Source organism: Eptatretus burgeri, chromosome 2 (assembly GCF_056783735.1).
Source record: "Eptatretus burgeri isolate ZD-2024b chromosome 2, Ebu_testis_v1, whole genome shotgun sequence".
NCBI lineage: Eukaryota > Metazoa > Chordata > Myxini > Myxiniformes > Myxinidae > Eptatretus > Eptatretus burgeri.
In genome coordinates, this window is record NC_140962.1 from 94,201,161 (window position 1) to 94,218,660 (window position 17,500).

The 17,500-nt window shown below is 45.4% G+C and overlaps 1 protein-coding gene across 1 annotated transcript in view; it reads left to right on the forward strand.

The window, feature by feature from the left end:
- The window catches only part of LOC147032588 (uncharacterized), a 75,357-nt gene that overhangs the window by 14,575 nt on the left and 43,282 nt on the right, over window positions 1–17,500 (forward strand). Inside the window, exon 2 of the mRNA XM_085870333.1 lies at window positions 9,701–9,741. Coding sequence (XP_085726459.1) covers window positions 9,719–9,741 — 23 coding nt within the window. The 5' untranslated portion in view covers window positions 9,701–9,718. The remainder of the gene's footprint in view (window positions 1–9,700; window positions 9,742–17,500) is intronic.

The following is a 17,500-nucleotide window of genomic DNA, read 5'->3' on the forward strand; positions in this document are numbered from 1 at the left end:
AATGGGCGGTTTGCTATCCCTCTCGCAGCAGTAGTTGGGGCAAGAATTTGGAATTTGTTCATGGTGCTGCTGAGAGCTCGCCTACTCTTCGAGAAGAACACCATGGGATCTTTACGTATACCAACATGCCAGTGGCAGACGGGATGCCGAGTTTATCGTCCAGCCGAGGGACGGCACACACGTTGATGAATCACCCTGCCTGTGAAACGTTGAGATTACAGTTTATAGCCGGGCCGAGATTTGACCCCAGGTTAGACGGCTTAGCAGCAAGTGTGTGTATCTCTTCGCCATCCTGCCAGCTTGATGTATTATAGGATAGAATTATTTTTTTAAAGCGTTAACATCTTGATAGGGGTACAATTGGCAGATATTCGTTGAAACATAACTACAATTGCACTTGAGTAACAGCCTGACTCAGTGGTAAGCCATTTTGGACAATGTATGGGAACATATTATGTAAAGTGTAATCTTCCAATTCTCACTTGAAGATTATGTCACACGTCTGCTGGACAACCGTGATGTGCATTCCCTTGAATTATGCTGGCAGCTCATATTATAAGTACCTTTGCAAAAAGGTCAGAGTTTTTGACCAAAAAGTGGTTTAAATATCCCACAATTAATTGCACTGTGCAGCGCAGTTTTATGATGCCCTGTCAACAGATAGAGTAAGCTGGGGCATGCTGCCCCATCAGAAAATGTTGGGCAAGGTCCATCCCACACACACTCCCCCTGTATACATATAGATCCTGCTTGGTTCCTTTGTTCAGTAGACTGAACTCCTTTTCATTTCAAAATGCCTGATGAACCATCACCTGGAGGCCTCTGGTATGGATATTAAAAATACTGATCAATTAATCAGGACCTAAGGGGGTTATACAACTTAATTACTGGTTTACATCCTAATCTTTCTGACTTTTTATTGAACAGACTCAGACTTTGGCTGGGGGGGGGGGGGTGCATATTGCGTTTTTAATTTTATTTTTTGAATCCCTTGTCGAGGCTCGTATGAGAGCTAACGCACAATGCACAGCAAGGGGGGCATGAGATAAGACAGGCGGGAGTGGGAAGGACAAAACAGTAGGGAACAGAGACATTAGGAGATTTGTGGAAGGGAGAGGGATGGGGCGGGGAACACGGGGTACACAAGATGGACATTACAGGGGCTTTCAGGAAGGAAAGCAGGGAATTTGAAGGAGGAGGGTTTGGGGTGGATTAACGGGGGTAGAAAAGATGGAGGATTTGGATGAGGGATGATAAGAGGTGGTGGTGAACATGTGTTTTGAAGCCCTGGAGGGAAGAATGGGATTGAAGAGAGTGTGGGAGTTTATTCCAAAGGTGGGAAAAAAAAACAGAGGAATGAAAGAGTGAAGATCAGCAGTGATTCGTGATCTTGGAAGTTTTACCAGAAGGGGGTTGTTGGCGGACCTTAATTGCCCTGCGGAAATATGGTGGGGACCAATCGCAGACACAGCAGATGGAGCGAGACCGGAGAGGAGACGGTAAAAGACAGAAAGACCACCGACCAACCTGCGGTGATTGAGTGAGAGGCCCAAAGACTCAGTCTCATCGCGGGAGATACCAATGATCATAAATGCCTTGGTTTCCAGAGCATGAAGCTGAGAAAGGTGAGAGGCAGGAGCACCAGCCCAGAGGGGAGAGCAGCACTCCATCAGGCTGTGGACGAAGACTATGTATGTGGTCAGGAGCTCAGGTGGGCCGAGGAAGGACTTTGCACGACGGAGAATTCCCAGTCGGCGACTGGCTTTGGAGCACAGGTTGGATATGTGGTTTTCCCAGGAAAGATCATGGCAGATGGTGAGACCCAGAAGCTTGAAAGAAAGGACTTCTTCCAGAGGATTGTTGAGAAAGTGGATGGGGTGGGGGGGGGGGGTTCCAAACGGTCCTTTCAGAGAGACATAGAGAAATTGTGAGATTTGTCAGGATTGAAAGACATGTTCCACATGTTGGACCAGTTTGTGATTTTACCCAGATCTGCAGTGAGCGAAGAAGCTGCTGCTTGCCGGTCTGAGGGATCACAGATGTTACGGCACAGGGTGGAGTCATCAGCAAAGAGATAAAGAGGATTTTCCAGAGAGTCAGAGAGATTATTGATGAAAACCATAAAAAGAACAGGGCCCAGAACACTACCTTGAGGAACTCCAGCCTGTACAGGAAGAGGGGATGAAAGAACTCAATTTAGGGCGACACGTTGACTGCGACAGGAGAGGAAGTCTGTGAGCCATGAGTGGAGATGGCCTTGGATACCATAGGAAGAGTTTGGTGAGCAGGGCAGAGTGCCAGACCTTATCAAAAGCACGTGATGTATGTCGGGATACGGCTCGGATTTCATGTCCGGCATTGAGGACCTCCATCCATTGTTGGGAGAGCAGAAACAGCATATCCAGGGTAGAGTGATCTGGTCTGAAACCAAATTGATGATTGGAAATCAGGCCATTGGAGAAGAGGACAGATTTAATGTCTGAAGCGATGATGGATTCCGTAACCTTGCTGATGATTAGGAGAAGGCTGATTGGTCTGTAGTTGCAGGGATCTGTTTTTGCACCTTTTTTATGCAGGGCGGTAATGTTTGCTGATTTCCAAGCAGATGGCAGATGACCTTGAGCAAATGAGAGGGTGAATAGAACAGAGAGAGGGTGAGCAAGAGCAGAGGGGCTGGTTTTTAGGAAACATGGGTCGATGCCGTCTTATCCCTGGGTCATAAGAGGTGACCAGGGTTGCGTCAGGAAGGGCATCCGGCGTAAAACATGTGCCAAATCACTATGCGGATCATACGGATGATCCGCTGTGGCGACCCCGAACGGGAGCAGCCGAAAGAAGAAGAAGAAGAAGAAGAAGAGAGGGTTGATGCCGTCTGGACCGGTTGCAAAATCTGAGTCGAGGTTTGACAGCAAGCTCTCAACCTTGCAAACACCAAGTTTCGGCATTCAGCCTTTTCACGTGCAATATGAGCAGTGCGGACATTTGAGGTAAGGGAGGGGATGGAGGGGGAACATACACCAGAAACAGATTTGATTAGATGCCACCAGGATTTTGAAGATTGAGAGAGGTTTGAGAGTTCAGACTTGAGGTGAGAAAGATGTTGTTTTCTGGCTCTCCTGAGGGTAGATACACACTTGTTCCGAGCTTTATAGAAGGAACTGAGATTCCCCTCAGTTAGGTTTGCTTTTCATGAGGCAAAGGCAAGTTGTTTCAGGACAACTGCCTCACCACAAGCTTCAGTGAACCAAGGGCGGGAGGAAGGGAAGGACAACTGAAGTCAAGAGGGGATAAATCTGTGCATGAGGGAGAGCAAGTTTCTTTGAAATAATTCCCAGGATGAGTTTATGTTGGAGAAAGTAGCGATGGGAGACCAGTTGATAAGTTTGATGGCTGCTTGGAGACCCTGCCAGTCGGCTTGAGTGAAATGCCAGACTCGACGGCGGTGAGGTGGTTCTCTGATAATAGCCAGAGAGATGTCCACTTTGACAAGGACGTGGTCAGAAGAACCGATTGGAGCGGGGGAAGAGCAGCAGATGTCAGGGAAGTTTGTCAAAATCAGATCCAGAAGAGATGGAGTACCATCGGTTGAGATCCGGGTCGGGAAGTTTACCGACTGAATCGGTCCCAATGAGTTGCAAAAAGCTTTTGCTGAAGTGCCATGACAGGTGAGATAGGTAGCCACACCTCACCAACTGGTATGATGACAATTAAAGTCGCCACATATGAGGAAGAGAGGGTTTGGACGAGAAGATAGAAGTTGGTCTATGTTTTCGGATAGTGAGGTGTCGATGGGGTCATCACTGTTAGGTGGACGGTACAGTACACATATAAACATGAGGTGGGAGTGGAGGGGAAGCCGTAGCCAGAGGTATTCCTGGGGGTGTGGGGGAATGAGGGCAGTGCATGGAGAGTGAGGAATGGAGTCTTTGATGAAGAGAGCAACTCCTCCACCAGGACGAGGCTCAGGTCTGTCAAATTGGCAGAGGGAGTAACCAGGGAGAGATACTTGGGAGTCAGACACGTCTTGGGGGAGGAAAGTTTCTGTGAGGCAGATTATGTCTGGTTTGTCAGTGGCAACCTGTATGGAAAGAACTGAAAGGTTTGAGCGAAGGCCCCGGATATTTCAGGTCCACACTGTGAATGAAGAGGGGAGAAGGCTTTTGGTGCAGAGGATGGGAGGGTAGGACAAGGGAGGAGGGGGGGGTTAAGGAGAGTTGTTGAAAGAGTGTGGGGGATTGCAGAATAGCTAGGGGAGGGGGCCACATGAGGAGGAGAAAAGGCTCTGTGGTGCTGGGGAGAGGGGGTCAAGAGAGGGGGCAGAAGGCATTTCAGGAGGTGGAGTGAAGAGATGGAGGTGAGAGGGCAGGGGAAGGAGGCAGCTTTGTGGATCAGAGGGGGGTGGACTTTGAGAAGGGTGGGTGAAGGGAGTGAATGGTGGGAGAAGGGTGAGAGTTGAGGTAGAAAGGTGAGGGAGGAGTTTTTGAGAGAGGTGAGAGGGAGGCTTGGAGGGAGAAGAGTGTGATGATTGCTTTGAGAGGGAGGGGTGAGAGGGGTGAGTTGGCACTGAAGTTGAAAAAAAGAATGATTGATGCAAAGTGAACATTCATAGCAAACTGAGTTTTTAATTTTTTTCGGTCAGAGATGCGATTGAAGACATTTCTTGATGGATGCAGTGAAGGTGAATTTAGAGAATGGAGAGAAGAAACGCTGTAACCGTAGGATTTTTTTTGGCAAGGTATGAATGAGAGGTCAAATTGAGAGCAGTCTGTTGCAATGGAAGAAGAGCAGTGAATTATAATACAGTAATGAGAACCACACGTGTGAAAGTGGAAGCTGAAGCATTATAAGAGATCGTTTTTATTTTATCGTTATTATTATTATTATTATTATTATTATTATTATTATTATTATTATTGTTTGAGAGTGTTTTCATCAGATCAGGTAATGGAAAGGTTGTAGAAAAAAAATCGTGAGGTGAATTTAGATCGGTAAACGCAGGGGGTGGAAACAGGTTACGTGGTTAAGGGAGAAGCATGTGGCTATGGGCGGTGTATAGTAAAAAGTGAATTTATTTATTTTAAATAAGGATTGCATAACATTCGGAAAAGGGAAGGTTGAAGTAAAATTGTGGAAGTGTATGGTGAATTTGGAACGGTAAACTCAGAGTGAAGCTGCTGGGTCGATGAAATGTATCATGAAGAGTAGAGAGACACGTGGTTACAGGAGGTGTATTGATCGAAAGGATACAAGGAAGATTATTAATTTTTGATGTATTGTTGAAGAATAGGTAAGATTCGGGAATGGAAGGTTGTGGGAAGAAATCGTGAAGGTAATGGCGAGAGTGGGTCAGTTCAAGTGGAATAAAGATGGTGTGCCAGTAGGTGGAAGAAGAAAAAGAAGAAGGATCGGGAGTCATGGGTATGCAGGGAGAAAGGTATTTTTTTGTTTGTTTTGGATTTAAGACAATAAACAGAGTATTTAGTTGGGAGGGATGGGGGCTGTTGGGAAAGTGGGGAAAATAGGAATTGAAGCTTCTACCTTATACTGCTGTGTACACTTGATTATCGGTTTTAAATGTAGATGTGACATTTTGGACAACAACAAACATCCTGATAATGGCAGGATTTCTGAGTTTCGTACCCATGTAATGAAGGACTTTTGCATGCAGGCAAGAAATCCTGAGTCGGGCTATTCCATAAGTATTGGAAACAACACTCCATGAACATCAGGGTTTCCATCAACTGTGTAAAAGTGCCACTTTTATAAGAACCCCTCATGGTTGTTTTATTCTTCAGTGCTTTGATCCAGCTGCATGGAGCCGTCATCAATTATGGTAAATTATGTTTACTATTACTAGTACATCCACTCCCTTTGGGAGTAGCAGGAAGGGTCAAATTATTGTCCTCTCTGGGGTATATATATATATATATATTTTTTTATAGATATATATATATATTTTATATATATATATATATATATATATATATATATATATATATATATATATATATATATATATATATATATATATATATATATATAGTTGCGAATTTGCGCAAGCCGGCGTGCGAACGGCCGCATAACTCGAATCGCGGCACGTCGCCCACCGGACGGACAATTCTGTCGTGACCCTCTCGGACTAACGCCGGGAGCTAGTCACGGGTGGGCCCTTCGGCCTCACCACGATCGTGCCAATCGGCCCCCCGTGTGGGATAGGGTTGTTCGCCAAATTCGACCTACCGAAGTACCCACGCGGAGGGTAGACCAGGCGATCGCACCCCGCCGCAGGTCGACTCCGGACACGGGCCACTTAAGCGACCCGTTCCGTACTAGCGAGATAACCGAGCGGTGTTATCGTCGGCCTCGACGGTTCCGATTAATTATCGGGCGTATTAAGCCCACTACCAACCCTTTACGTGAAGCAAGATGGAGATTCAATTAAAGAAAAGACGAAGCGAAACGGGAAAAACAGTTCAACATAATTCACATTTATTCCGCGGCACACAGAGAGCACACATATACAATTACAACAATTATGCACCAAAAGCAGATGTAACACAAGAAACACAACAATGCAGATCTACTACCAACTACGCGAGCACACAGCAACACTTACACAGTTTTACTTTATAGACGGCGCCAACAACACATTTATTCAAAAGCAAAAGAAAAGGGCCACCCTCAAAGACAAGGGGGCAGACGGGGCCTGTGGGCCGCGAGACCGGGTGGATCCTACCCGTGTCTTGTGATAAGCCGCAAATGTGGCGGTGCCCCGACTCCGCGCTCCTTCGCAGGTTTCGTTGGCACTGCTTGCAGTGGGGTGGGAACGGGGCCCCCTTTTCGCACTATCTCAGCGCGGGGGGGGAAAAAGGGGGGAATTGTTGATGCTCTGGGGAAAGAGGATAGCTGGCTTGCTTGGGTCCCACGACGAGCGACTCCACTGCGATCTCGTCGCTGACCTCCGTCCTCCCTGCCTCGGACACGATCCACTCGGCCTCCTCCGCAATTCTCCTCACCGACTGCAGCAAACCACCTCGACCGCGCTCCAGGCTTCCTCTCTCTGCAGCTCCCCGACAGACTCCGAAACCCGATAGACTGCGAGCCCCAACAGACTTCTCCTCTCCAGACCCGACTTGACTCTTCTCAAACTCGCCTTGACTCTTCTCAAAACTGACTGCCTCGAACTGACTAAATTCGCCCCGCGCTTGGCGCTTTATAGTCCGGCAGGAGAACCCATATGCAAATTTCTGGATGAAAAGGAGCTCGGGGGTGGAGCCACGCTCGCCCATTGGACGGAGAAAAAGGGGCGTGAGTCTCCCCTGATCCTTGAATTTGCATATCCCGATTCTACTCCGACGCGCCTGGAGGCGGGGCCAAACCGCCCCGCGCTTGCGGATTGGACGGATCAGAAGTGGGCGTGTATCATTCCTGATCCGAATTCTCCTCGGAAAGGCCGCACTTTGCACCCACGGCTCGGCGCGCGTCCCACACGAGGCCAGGACAGCCTGACGCTCGGTGCCCACAAGCGGTGCGGGAATGGCCGCAGAAGGAGAGGCAAAGGTGGTGGACGGTTTAAAGTGGTGGTCCATGGCCATGGCGACGTTTGGAATGGCGGTGATGCGATGTTTGCGGGAGCGAGTTGTGAAGGTAAAGGTCGTGGCTGTTGGCGTTGTTGTTGTTGTTGTGAAGCGGCGTTGCGGTTGGTGGTTGTTGTGTGATGGCGGTTGAGACGTGGTTGGTTCAAAATAAAGATAGAATAGAAAAACGGCTATCTCAAAGGGTCGCAGCCCGAATGAATGACATTTATTCCCTCTAAACAACGGGTTTGGGCTAACTCCACATGTACTTACAGAGATATCTCACCTATGGGACCTGAATGGTGATTTGCGAATTTCCTCAACCGTAACAATATATATATATATATATATATATATATATATATATATATATATATATATATATATATATATATATATATATATATATATATATATATATATATATATATATATATATATATATATATAACAGTAGACCTAAGCTCGGGTCTCTCAGTCTGTGGTGGACGTGATGAGCATTAAATGCCTCAACAACATCATTTTTCCTCCCTTTCATTTTTGTGTTAAATAGGAATAGCAACTGTTTGAAAAGGTAGTCTTGTGTGTTTGTGGTTTTCTATTTTTTTTACTTCTGGTAGGGGTGCCCCATGAAATGTTCTGCTTTTGTTTATACACATTAACACAGCATTTGTCCAAGGAGGAAAAACCCATTGGGGGAGAGGGGATATTATTCGGATTAATATTGTTTTATAGTAACATTAATATTATGTTATTCTCATTGGTGTTGTTATTTACCTCTGCCACTGCAGGTGAAGGAGCTTATGTTTTCACCCCTTTCTGTCTGTTTGTTTGTTTGTGTACAGGATATCTCCAAAAATTGTTGACGGATCTGAGTGAAATTGTGTGGACATGGGTGTGTTGCAAGGACGAATTGATTCAGTTTTGGTGAAGATCCAAATCCAGATCTGGATACTAGAATTATTTAATTTTTAAAGTGATTCTTCACCGTTGAGAGATGGGGCCAAAAACGATAGAGTAATGTATAGCATGATATTTCAAAAATGTAATGGTCCCGATGTGTTCTCGTGGATCAGGCATTACGTGGCGGAGGTATGCGCTCTACCGCGTGCCCTTCTGGTCAGTTTTGTCATTAGAAGTGGCCTTGGAAAATTCCATGATTTGTTATCTTGACACAGGTATACACCTTAACACTGGTTTTGTCCAAGGTGGAAAACCCCCTTGGGGAGGGAGGCATATTAAGTCATGGCAACCTCCATCATGTGACCCTTAATCCTCCTGTCAAGTTTGGTTGAGATTGGATAAGTAATGACCGAATGTATTGCGATCATGCAGACAGACAGATGGACAAACACCAAATTGCTTATTTTAGTATGATTTCAGTTATTTTGCGAAACTAGACTGTTATCTGATATATATATATATATATATATATATATATATATATATATATATATATATATATATATATATATATATATATATTTTTTTTTAAACAACTTCCTCTGCTTCTTTTTCATGACCATGAACCTCATATATCAGACCTACTGTAATATGAATTAATCAAAGAAACATACACAACTGGCAGCTCCACACTGTATGGTCGTTGTTAATTCAGTCACCCCTATATCCACCATAACACTATTGATCAGAAATGTTCGCTTGATTGTGGTCAGATGATTCAATGTCACTGCAAAGAGAAAGTTGTTGTCGTTATTTACACGAGTTTTCCAGGTCTTCACATTTTTTTTGTTTAAACATTCTCCAGAGCAAAAATAAGTTTAATGGAAAAAAATGACACTGGGTAAACAGCCATTGAATTAATTCAGACAAAGCAGGCAAAGTGGCATCAGGATTGACAGGATCGTCAAACCTGTGTTTTTACTGTTATACAGATGACATTTGTGATTTCTTAATTTTTCATTGACAGATGAAGTTTATATAAACTCTATGACATCAAAATTGTTCTATCCAAAGGTGTTCACATACTCTTATGAAACTTGGAACAGACTTTTGTGAAATTATACGTAATAATTGTGGTCTGTTGCAGGTACAGATATCCACGTAGGCAGCACGGTCAGTTCTGTACCCACCCTTACACAAATCTTCTCTGATTTTCTCAGAGGTCTGCTGGAAATCTGATGAGGATCTTGGGAAAACTTTTGTAAGTATACTTCTTGTGGTGACTTCAGACAATGAGGTATCCTATCAAAGGGATGGGAATCGACTTCCAGTCAAACTGCCTCCAAACCATTTTTACCTCCGCCACCGAATGTGAAGGAGGTTATGTTTTCACCCCTCTGTCTGTCTGCCTGTTTGTGTGTGGGATATCTCAAAAAGTTGGGAACGGATCCGGATAAAATTTGGTGGACAGGTTGGGTGTGTAACAAGGATAAACTCATTAGATTTTGGTGAAGATCCAGATCTGGATCAGACGACGAGAATTTTAAAGTGATTCTTCACCATTGAGAGATAGGGCCAAAAATGATATGTAGCGTGATATCTCACAAGGTTGTGGATGGATTCGGATGAAACTTGGCATTCAAGCCGACTCAAGCAGATTGGCAGGGTCTCCAAGCAGCCATAAAACTTATAGACTGGTCTCCTATCACTACTTTCTCAAACATCAACTCATCCTGGGAATTCTTTCAAAGAAACTTGCTCTCCCTCATGCACAGATTTATCCCCTCTCATCTTCAGTTGTCCTACCCTTCCTCCCGCCCTTGGTTTACTGAAGCTTGGGGCGAGGCAGTTGTCCTGAAACAACTTGCCTTTGCCTCATGGAAAGCAAACCAAACTGATGGCAATCTCAATTCCTTCCACAAAGCTCGGAACAAGTGTGTATCTACCCTCAGGAGAGCCAGAAAACAACATCTTTCTCATCTCAAGTCTGAACTCTCAAACCTCTCTCCCTCCTCAAAATCCTGGTGGCGTCTAATCAAATCTGTTTCTGGTGTATGTTCCCCCTCCACCCCCTCCCTTACCTCAAATGGCCGCACTGCTGATCCCGCACGTGAAAAAGCTGAATGCCTAAACTCGGTGTTTGCAGCAAAATCTTGTGTCCAAAACCCATCACTTTCTCTACCCACTTTACCCAGTCGCACCCAACTGTCCCTGGACTCTGTATCCTTTTCTCCTGACAAAGTGGAGAGCTTGCTGTCAAATCTCGACTCAGATTCTGCAACCGGTCAAGACGGCATCAGCCCACGTGTCCTAAAAACCTGCTCTTCTGTTCTTGCTCACCCTCTCTCTGTTCTATTCACCCTCTCATTTGCTCAAGGCCATCTGCCATCTGCTTGGAAATCTACAAACATCACTGCCCTGCATAAAAAAGGTGCAAAAACAGATCCCTGCAACTACAGACCAATCAGCCTTCTCCCAATCATCAGCAAGGTTATGGAATCCATCATCGCTTCAGACATGAAATCCTTCCTCTTCTCCAATGGCTTGATTTCCGATCATCAATTTGGTTTCAGACCAGGTCACTCTACCCTGGATATGCTGCTTCTGCTCTCCCAACAATGGATGGAGGTCCTCAATGCCAGACAGGAAATCCGAGCCGTATCCCTGAACATATCACGTGCTTTTGACACAGTATGGCACCCTGCACTACTCACCAAACTCTCTTCCTATGGTATCCAAGGCCATCTCCACTCATGGCTCGCAGACTTCCTCTCCTGTCGCTGTCAACGTGTGGCCCTAAATGGAGTTCTTTCATCCCCTCTTCCTGTGCAGGCTGGAGTTCCTCAAGGTAGCGTTCTGGGCCCTGTTCTTTTTCTGGTTTTCATCAATGATCTCTCCGACTCTCTGGAAAATCCTCTATATCTCTTTGCTGATGACTCCACCCTCTGCCGTACCATTGGTCATCCCTCAGACCGGCAAGCAGCAGCTTCTTCGCTCACTGCTGATTTTGATAAAATCACAAACTGGTCCAACACGTGGAACATGTCTTTCAATCCGGACAAATCTCACACTCTCACTATGTCTCTTCGAAAGGACTGTTTAGAAAACCCCCCCATCCACTTTCTCAACAATCCTCTGGAAGAAGACTTTTCTTTCAAGCTTCTGGGTCTCACTATCTGCCATTACCTTTTCTGGGAAAGCCACATTTCAAACCTCTCCTCCAAAGCGAGTCGCCGACTGGGAATCCTCCGTCGTGCAAAGTCCTTCCTTGGCCCTCCTGAGCTCCTGACCACTTACAAAGCTTTTGTCCGTAGCCTGATGGAGTACTGCTCTCCCCTCTGGGCTGGTGCTCCTGCCTCCCACCTTTCTCGGCTTCACGCTGTCGAAACCAGGGCATTTCGGATCATCGGCATCTCCCGCAATGAAGCCGAGTCTTTGGGCCTCTCACTCAATCACCGCAGGTTGGTCGGTGGTCTTTCTATCTTCTATCATCTCCTCTCCAGCCTCGCCCCCCTGCTCTCTCTGTGATTTGTCCCCACCACATTTCCTCAGGGTGCTCTAGGTCTGCCAACAACCCCCTTCTGGTAAAACGACCAAAATCACGAATCACTGCTCACCTTCACTCTTTCATTCCTCTTTTTTTCTCCCACCTTTGGAATGAACTCCCTCACTCTATTCTTTCCCATTCTTCCCTCCTGACTTTCAAAACAGCTGTTCACCACCACCTCTTATCATCCCCCATCCAAATCCTCGATCTTTTCTACCCCCGATAATCCACACAAGCCCACCTCCTTCAAATTCCCTGCTTTCCTTCCTGAAAGTCCCTGTAATGTCCATCTTCTATTCCCCATGTTCCTCGTCCCATCCCTCTCCCTTCCACAGATCTCCTAATGTGTCTGTTCCCCACTGTTTTGTCCCTCCCACTCCTGCCCCTCCTGTCTCATGCCCCCTTGATATGCGTTGTGTGTTAACTCTACACGAGCCTTGACAAGGTATACAAAAAAAACTTGGTGGACAAGTTGGGTGTGTGACCATGACAAATTTATTCGATTTTGGGGAAGATCTGAATCCAAATCTGGATATGAGAATTATTCAATTTCCAAAGTGATTCTTCACCATTGAGAGGTTGGGCCAAAAACGATATACAATATGATATTTCAAAAATGTATTGATTGGGTCCGATATGTTCTTATGGATCAAGCATTGCGTGGCGGAGGTGTGCGCTCGACCGAGTGCCATTCTAGTTCATAATGGTGTTTTTTCCACCATGTCTAAAGGCTCACAAAGTAGTTTGTACATATCTAACATGCAAGACAAGAAGATAAGTGGAATATAATCAAATGGCAATCATTTTTTCAATTTAAATCTGGGATTCCAGCATCTGATGGAAACACCAAACAAACTAACCTGAAGTTGGGCACCAGATTAGTTGGGAAAATACTTCACAAAAGTTTGCTGAGCATCTCACATGACTTTTGTTCTTCTGATGAAACATTGATAATATGTGGGCCATAAGTATCATCTTGAGATTTCCTGCTACCTGAACATCTGCGTGATGTTTATGACGTATAGACAGGAATTGCTCTGCTGGATTGTGGCTTCCTATGTGTGTCAGAAGCAGTACATCAATGGAATATTTTTGATATATCGTTGGGTTTTGGGGTACGTACAAAACCAATTTGACCACATGGAGTCCAGCTGTTCAGAAATATACTATCGGGTTATCTGTATGCATTATCGGTGGTGTTCTATACCATGTTACTTGGTGCAAGTTTAGTGGAGGCATTGAAAACGTAACCTGCAAGTGGGGTGCATGCATCCAGCCATAGTCAGGCTCAGACAATATTGGAATTCGTTATTCATCGAGTTCTACTGACGATGCTGCAGACCTCCAATGTTGACTTTTGTAAATGCATTCACAACAATTCTGTGGTCATGTCGGCTGTGATCAATGGCAATCTGAGATGTGAATGATGTTACCTTATCATATTGAAGTAAATATCTGGGGTCATCCTGCTTTTCCTGAAGCAGCTTGGTTCCCATCATGGGCTGCCTTTTTAGCTGCTGGTTGCATCATTGGTTAGGGGTGCAGCTATGCCACTGATGCAGTTCCCCTATTACCAGTATACTGGTACTCATTTCGCCGACCTCGGAAGGATGGCAGGCTGAGTCAACACCTAGTGTTAATTCAGTGGCCACCGGGGCTTGAACTCAGGACCCGAGGATCCCAAGCCACCATCCTAACCGCTAAGCCAACACCAGGCTTAGCAGCTTGGTGAGTAGTTGTAAAGCAGTCATTCATGATCATCCTCAGAAACGTTTTTCCTCCATGTTTTAATCATCCATGAATTGCTTGCTGTATGTGGTGCATTCTTAGATCATATGGTTTCAGTACTGATCCACTGATTAAACAACTCATGGCTGTCAGTGGTGGAGAGTCCTGCTTGATGTGGAAAATCCAACCTCCTGAAGTACAACTATCTTTATCATCTTAAAACTTCTTAAGCTGTTGCTATACACTCTGGGCTATTTTAGTGTCTCTTGAGTAAATGTAACATGAACGTCTGAATTCAGTAACTGCAGTATTGTATCCTTTTATAACCTCGATATGCCTGGTGTTGGCTTAATGGTTCAGGTGGTGGGCTTGGGATCCTAAGATCCTGAGTTCAAATCCCCTTAAATGGATGTTGAATTAATACCAGGTGGGGTTGACTCTGCCTGTCATCCTTCTGAGGTTGACAAAATGAGTACCAGCTTGCTGATATCCTGTGTTGGAGTGGCGACCCATCCAGGATTGTGCCCAATAGCCAAGGAGACTGCTTCGGCAGCACCAACGCTCTGCACAGAGTACGGTCCCATTGGATGGATGGATGGATGGATACCCTCGATGCATTTCCCATGGTCATGCACGTTGAGATCTGAGATCAGTTACAATTATTATTGAATTTTGCTCAAGGTCCTGCTTCAATTGATCATTGTAATTTACCCCAGATCTGAGCTGGCTCATGTCACACATGACATGTGCTGGCACCACATCCACAGAGCTGCAAGCATTTATAGAGATGTTTTTCAGCTCTTTCATGAGCTTGGACTCTGTATGAAACTGGAGTTCATAGAACACCTCAGCCCGCACAATCTTGAAAAACAAGGACATGGGTGGGGGTCTACGAGCGGCAAATTTGATTGGTCATGATTCCATAAAATGCCACAATATTTTGTCCAAGTACTGCGAAACGGAAAAATTTTGAAAGTGCCAAAAGGGCGATTTGTTTTCTTCAATGTTTAAGTATATAATTTGATTGAAATAAAATAAACATTTTCAAGATTGTCGGGGAAAAGAAAAAATCAAAACTTTACCGCCATTGATGCGGTATCTTTTACAGCACCTTATTTAACACGTAACATTACTTATTTGTGCCTGTTCTTTGTGTCCTTTGTGACGTCTTTAAATACAGTAAGTTTTCTGCTTGGAATGATTTTTTTAAAATTTTGTTTGACTGTCAAACAGGCAGACAGGCTCATAAAATTATCTCACTCCACTCTGCCCATGTGTGATCAGGTTGAATTCATAGCCAAAGTACAACTAAACTACAGGTTTCGTGTTCCGATTGGTGTTCAAAATGTAACATTCAATTGAATGTAGAGTTGTTCCTCTATCAGAAACTAATGTTTGTAGACAGAAGTGAACCAATTGCTCAACCTAGCTTTTTGCTTCACATGAGCAGGGCAAAAACAACTGCTGAGGCATGCCCGAAACAAGGTCCCCCCCCCACCAACACCAAATATAACAACAAGATTTTATCAGAGGTAACTTCCTTTAAGGTCGTTGTCATTGTCCCATTTGTGTGCAGCTTGTGGCTGTGGGGTAGCATCAGTTCTTGTAGGGGAGTGTTGGCGCCTCTGATGCAGTTCTCCCCCGATATAGGTTACAGCAGGAATTTGTAATTTGTTTCGAGTCCTACTCTTCACCAAAGACACCGTGGGACATTTAACATCCACCAACTCGTGCTGGCAGATGGGACGCTCAGTTCAACATCCACCTGAGGAGGGCACACACATTGCCCTGCCTGAAACACCGGGATGAGAGTTCATAGCTGGGTCGGGATTCGAACCCAGGCTGGACTGTTCAGAAGTGAGTGTACAAGACGTACCTCAAGGCTGTCCTACCAGCTTCCTTTGGGGTGAAATACTTTTATTGTTATCATTGGTGGAGTACATTTAGGAACAGCATATCCATGTTAGGTATCAATTTGGTGGGGGTTGGACGATGGGGTAAGAAATGAGGAGGAAATATCGTCAAAGAGGAAGAATAGGAGAGTTATGTTAGAAAAGGTTGATAAATAGATGATGAAAGAAAGAGAATGCTTGGGATATGTGGGATTGAGAATGAGGCGTTGAAAAATTCTGCCTTAAGAATTAGATATTTGACGGTGAAAGGAACAGCATCACTTCATTGGGATTATTGTGGTGTTCATCGTTGTGATTATCTCAGGGCATTTAATAATTATCATCCATTAAATGTGGATCCTGTCGGTGAGAGCAGGCAAGCAGATCACCCTTATTTTGCAGATAACTAGCATATTACCAATAGGGTGATTGTGTCACACCCTTACAGTGACATACACATACACATACACATACACATACACATACACACGTGGCCATTTACATTTTTACTGTGAGTAAACTTGTACATGAAATTCTGTCAACTCTTCAATCCCCCGACCCCAACCCCCACCGAAAGCCCTCCCCATCACAACTCCTCAACCTCCTCCCTCCCCATCACAACTCCTCAACCTCCTCCCCTCCCCATCACAACTCCTCAACCTCCTACCCTCCCCCACCACAACTCCTCAACCTCCTCCCCTCCCCCACCACAACTCCTCAACCTCCTCCCCTCTCCCACCACAACTACTCAATCTCCTCCCCTCTCCCACCACAACTCCTCAACCTCCTCCCCTCCCCATCACAACTCCTCAACCTCCTCCCCTCCCCATCACAACTCCTCAACCTCTTCCCCTCCCCCACCACAACTCCTCAATCTCCTCCCCTCCCCCACTACAACTCCTCAACCCTTCCTGCCCCACGACAACTCCTCAACCCCTTCTCTGCCCACCACAACTCAACCTCCCCCCACCACAAACTCCCCCTCCCCCACCACCACTGAAAGTCCCCAACCCCTTACCCCAAGCCTCAACATCATCTGTCCCATCTTTACTCTCCCTCCCCTAACCTTCCTCACCCTCCTTCTGCTCATAAAAGCAAATGGGCATTCCCACATCGAAAAAGCGGAATATCTAATGCTTTCTGCTCCTCTATCATTGTATCACCGACTTCACAGAAACCTGTCATGGTCGCCTGTCCAACTCACAATTTTAAGACAAAATAGTCGGAAAAATAATAGCAAGGACTTGCGTAACCTCTGCAGTAAAAGTGCTGCTTCAGAGAATTCCACATAGTTATTTGGATGGTGTATAAACAACAGAATGCTGTTTCGATGGCTGAGGCCCATATTCACAAGGCCCGTGATGTCTATCTGCTCAAAATACTTTTAACTGTCGGTTTGGTTGTTTTGCACGAAAAGGAAACCTTGTAGTGAGGGCATGGCAATTGTGAATAAGACAGCCCCGAAGAGGTCTTTGACTATGCAGAGCAGTAAGCACCAAAATGGTGGCCATAGTACAGAAATTGTGGATGGAGCCAGGCGAACTCTCCAACCAATGGGTGTAACCCGAAAGGACGCTTTTTGCACGCTCCTTTTATAGTCCAGATTTCTGAACCACGTGATTTATACTGACTTTCCTGATAGTGCCACGGCAATTCCCATCAGAAGACTTAAGGTACTGGAAACTTAAATTCCATCTCGACCCAACGACTCTGAGGATACCTGACCGGTGTCCACACCACTCGGCCACTGTACCAATTATTTACCATTTAACAGCATACTCCTCTGGACATGACCCCAAAACAGTACAGCATTGTCACATTGCTCATAAACTCAGATTTGTGTATGTTGCGGA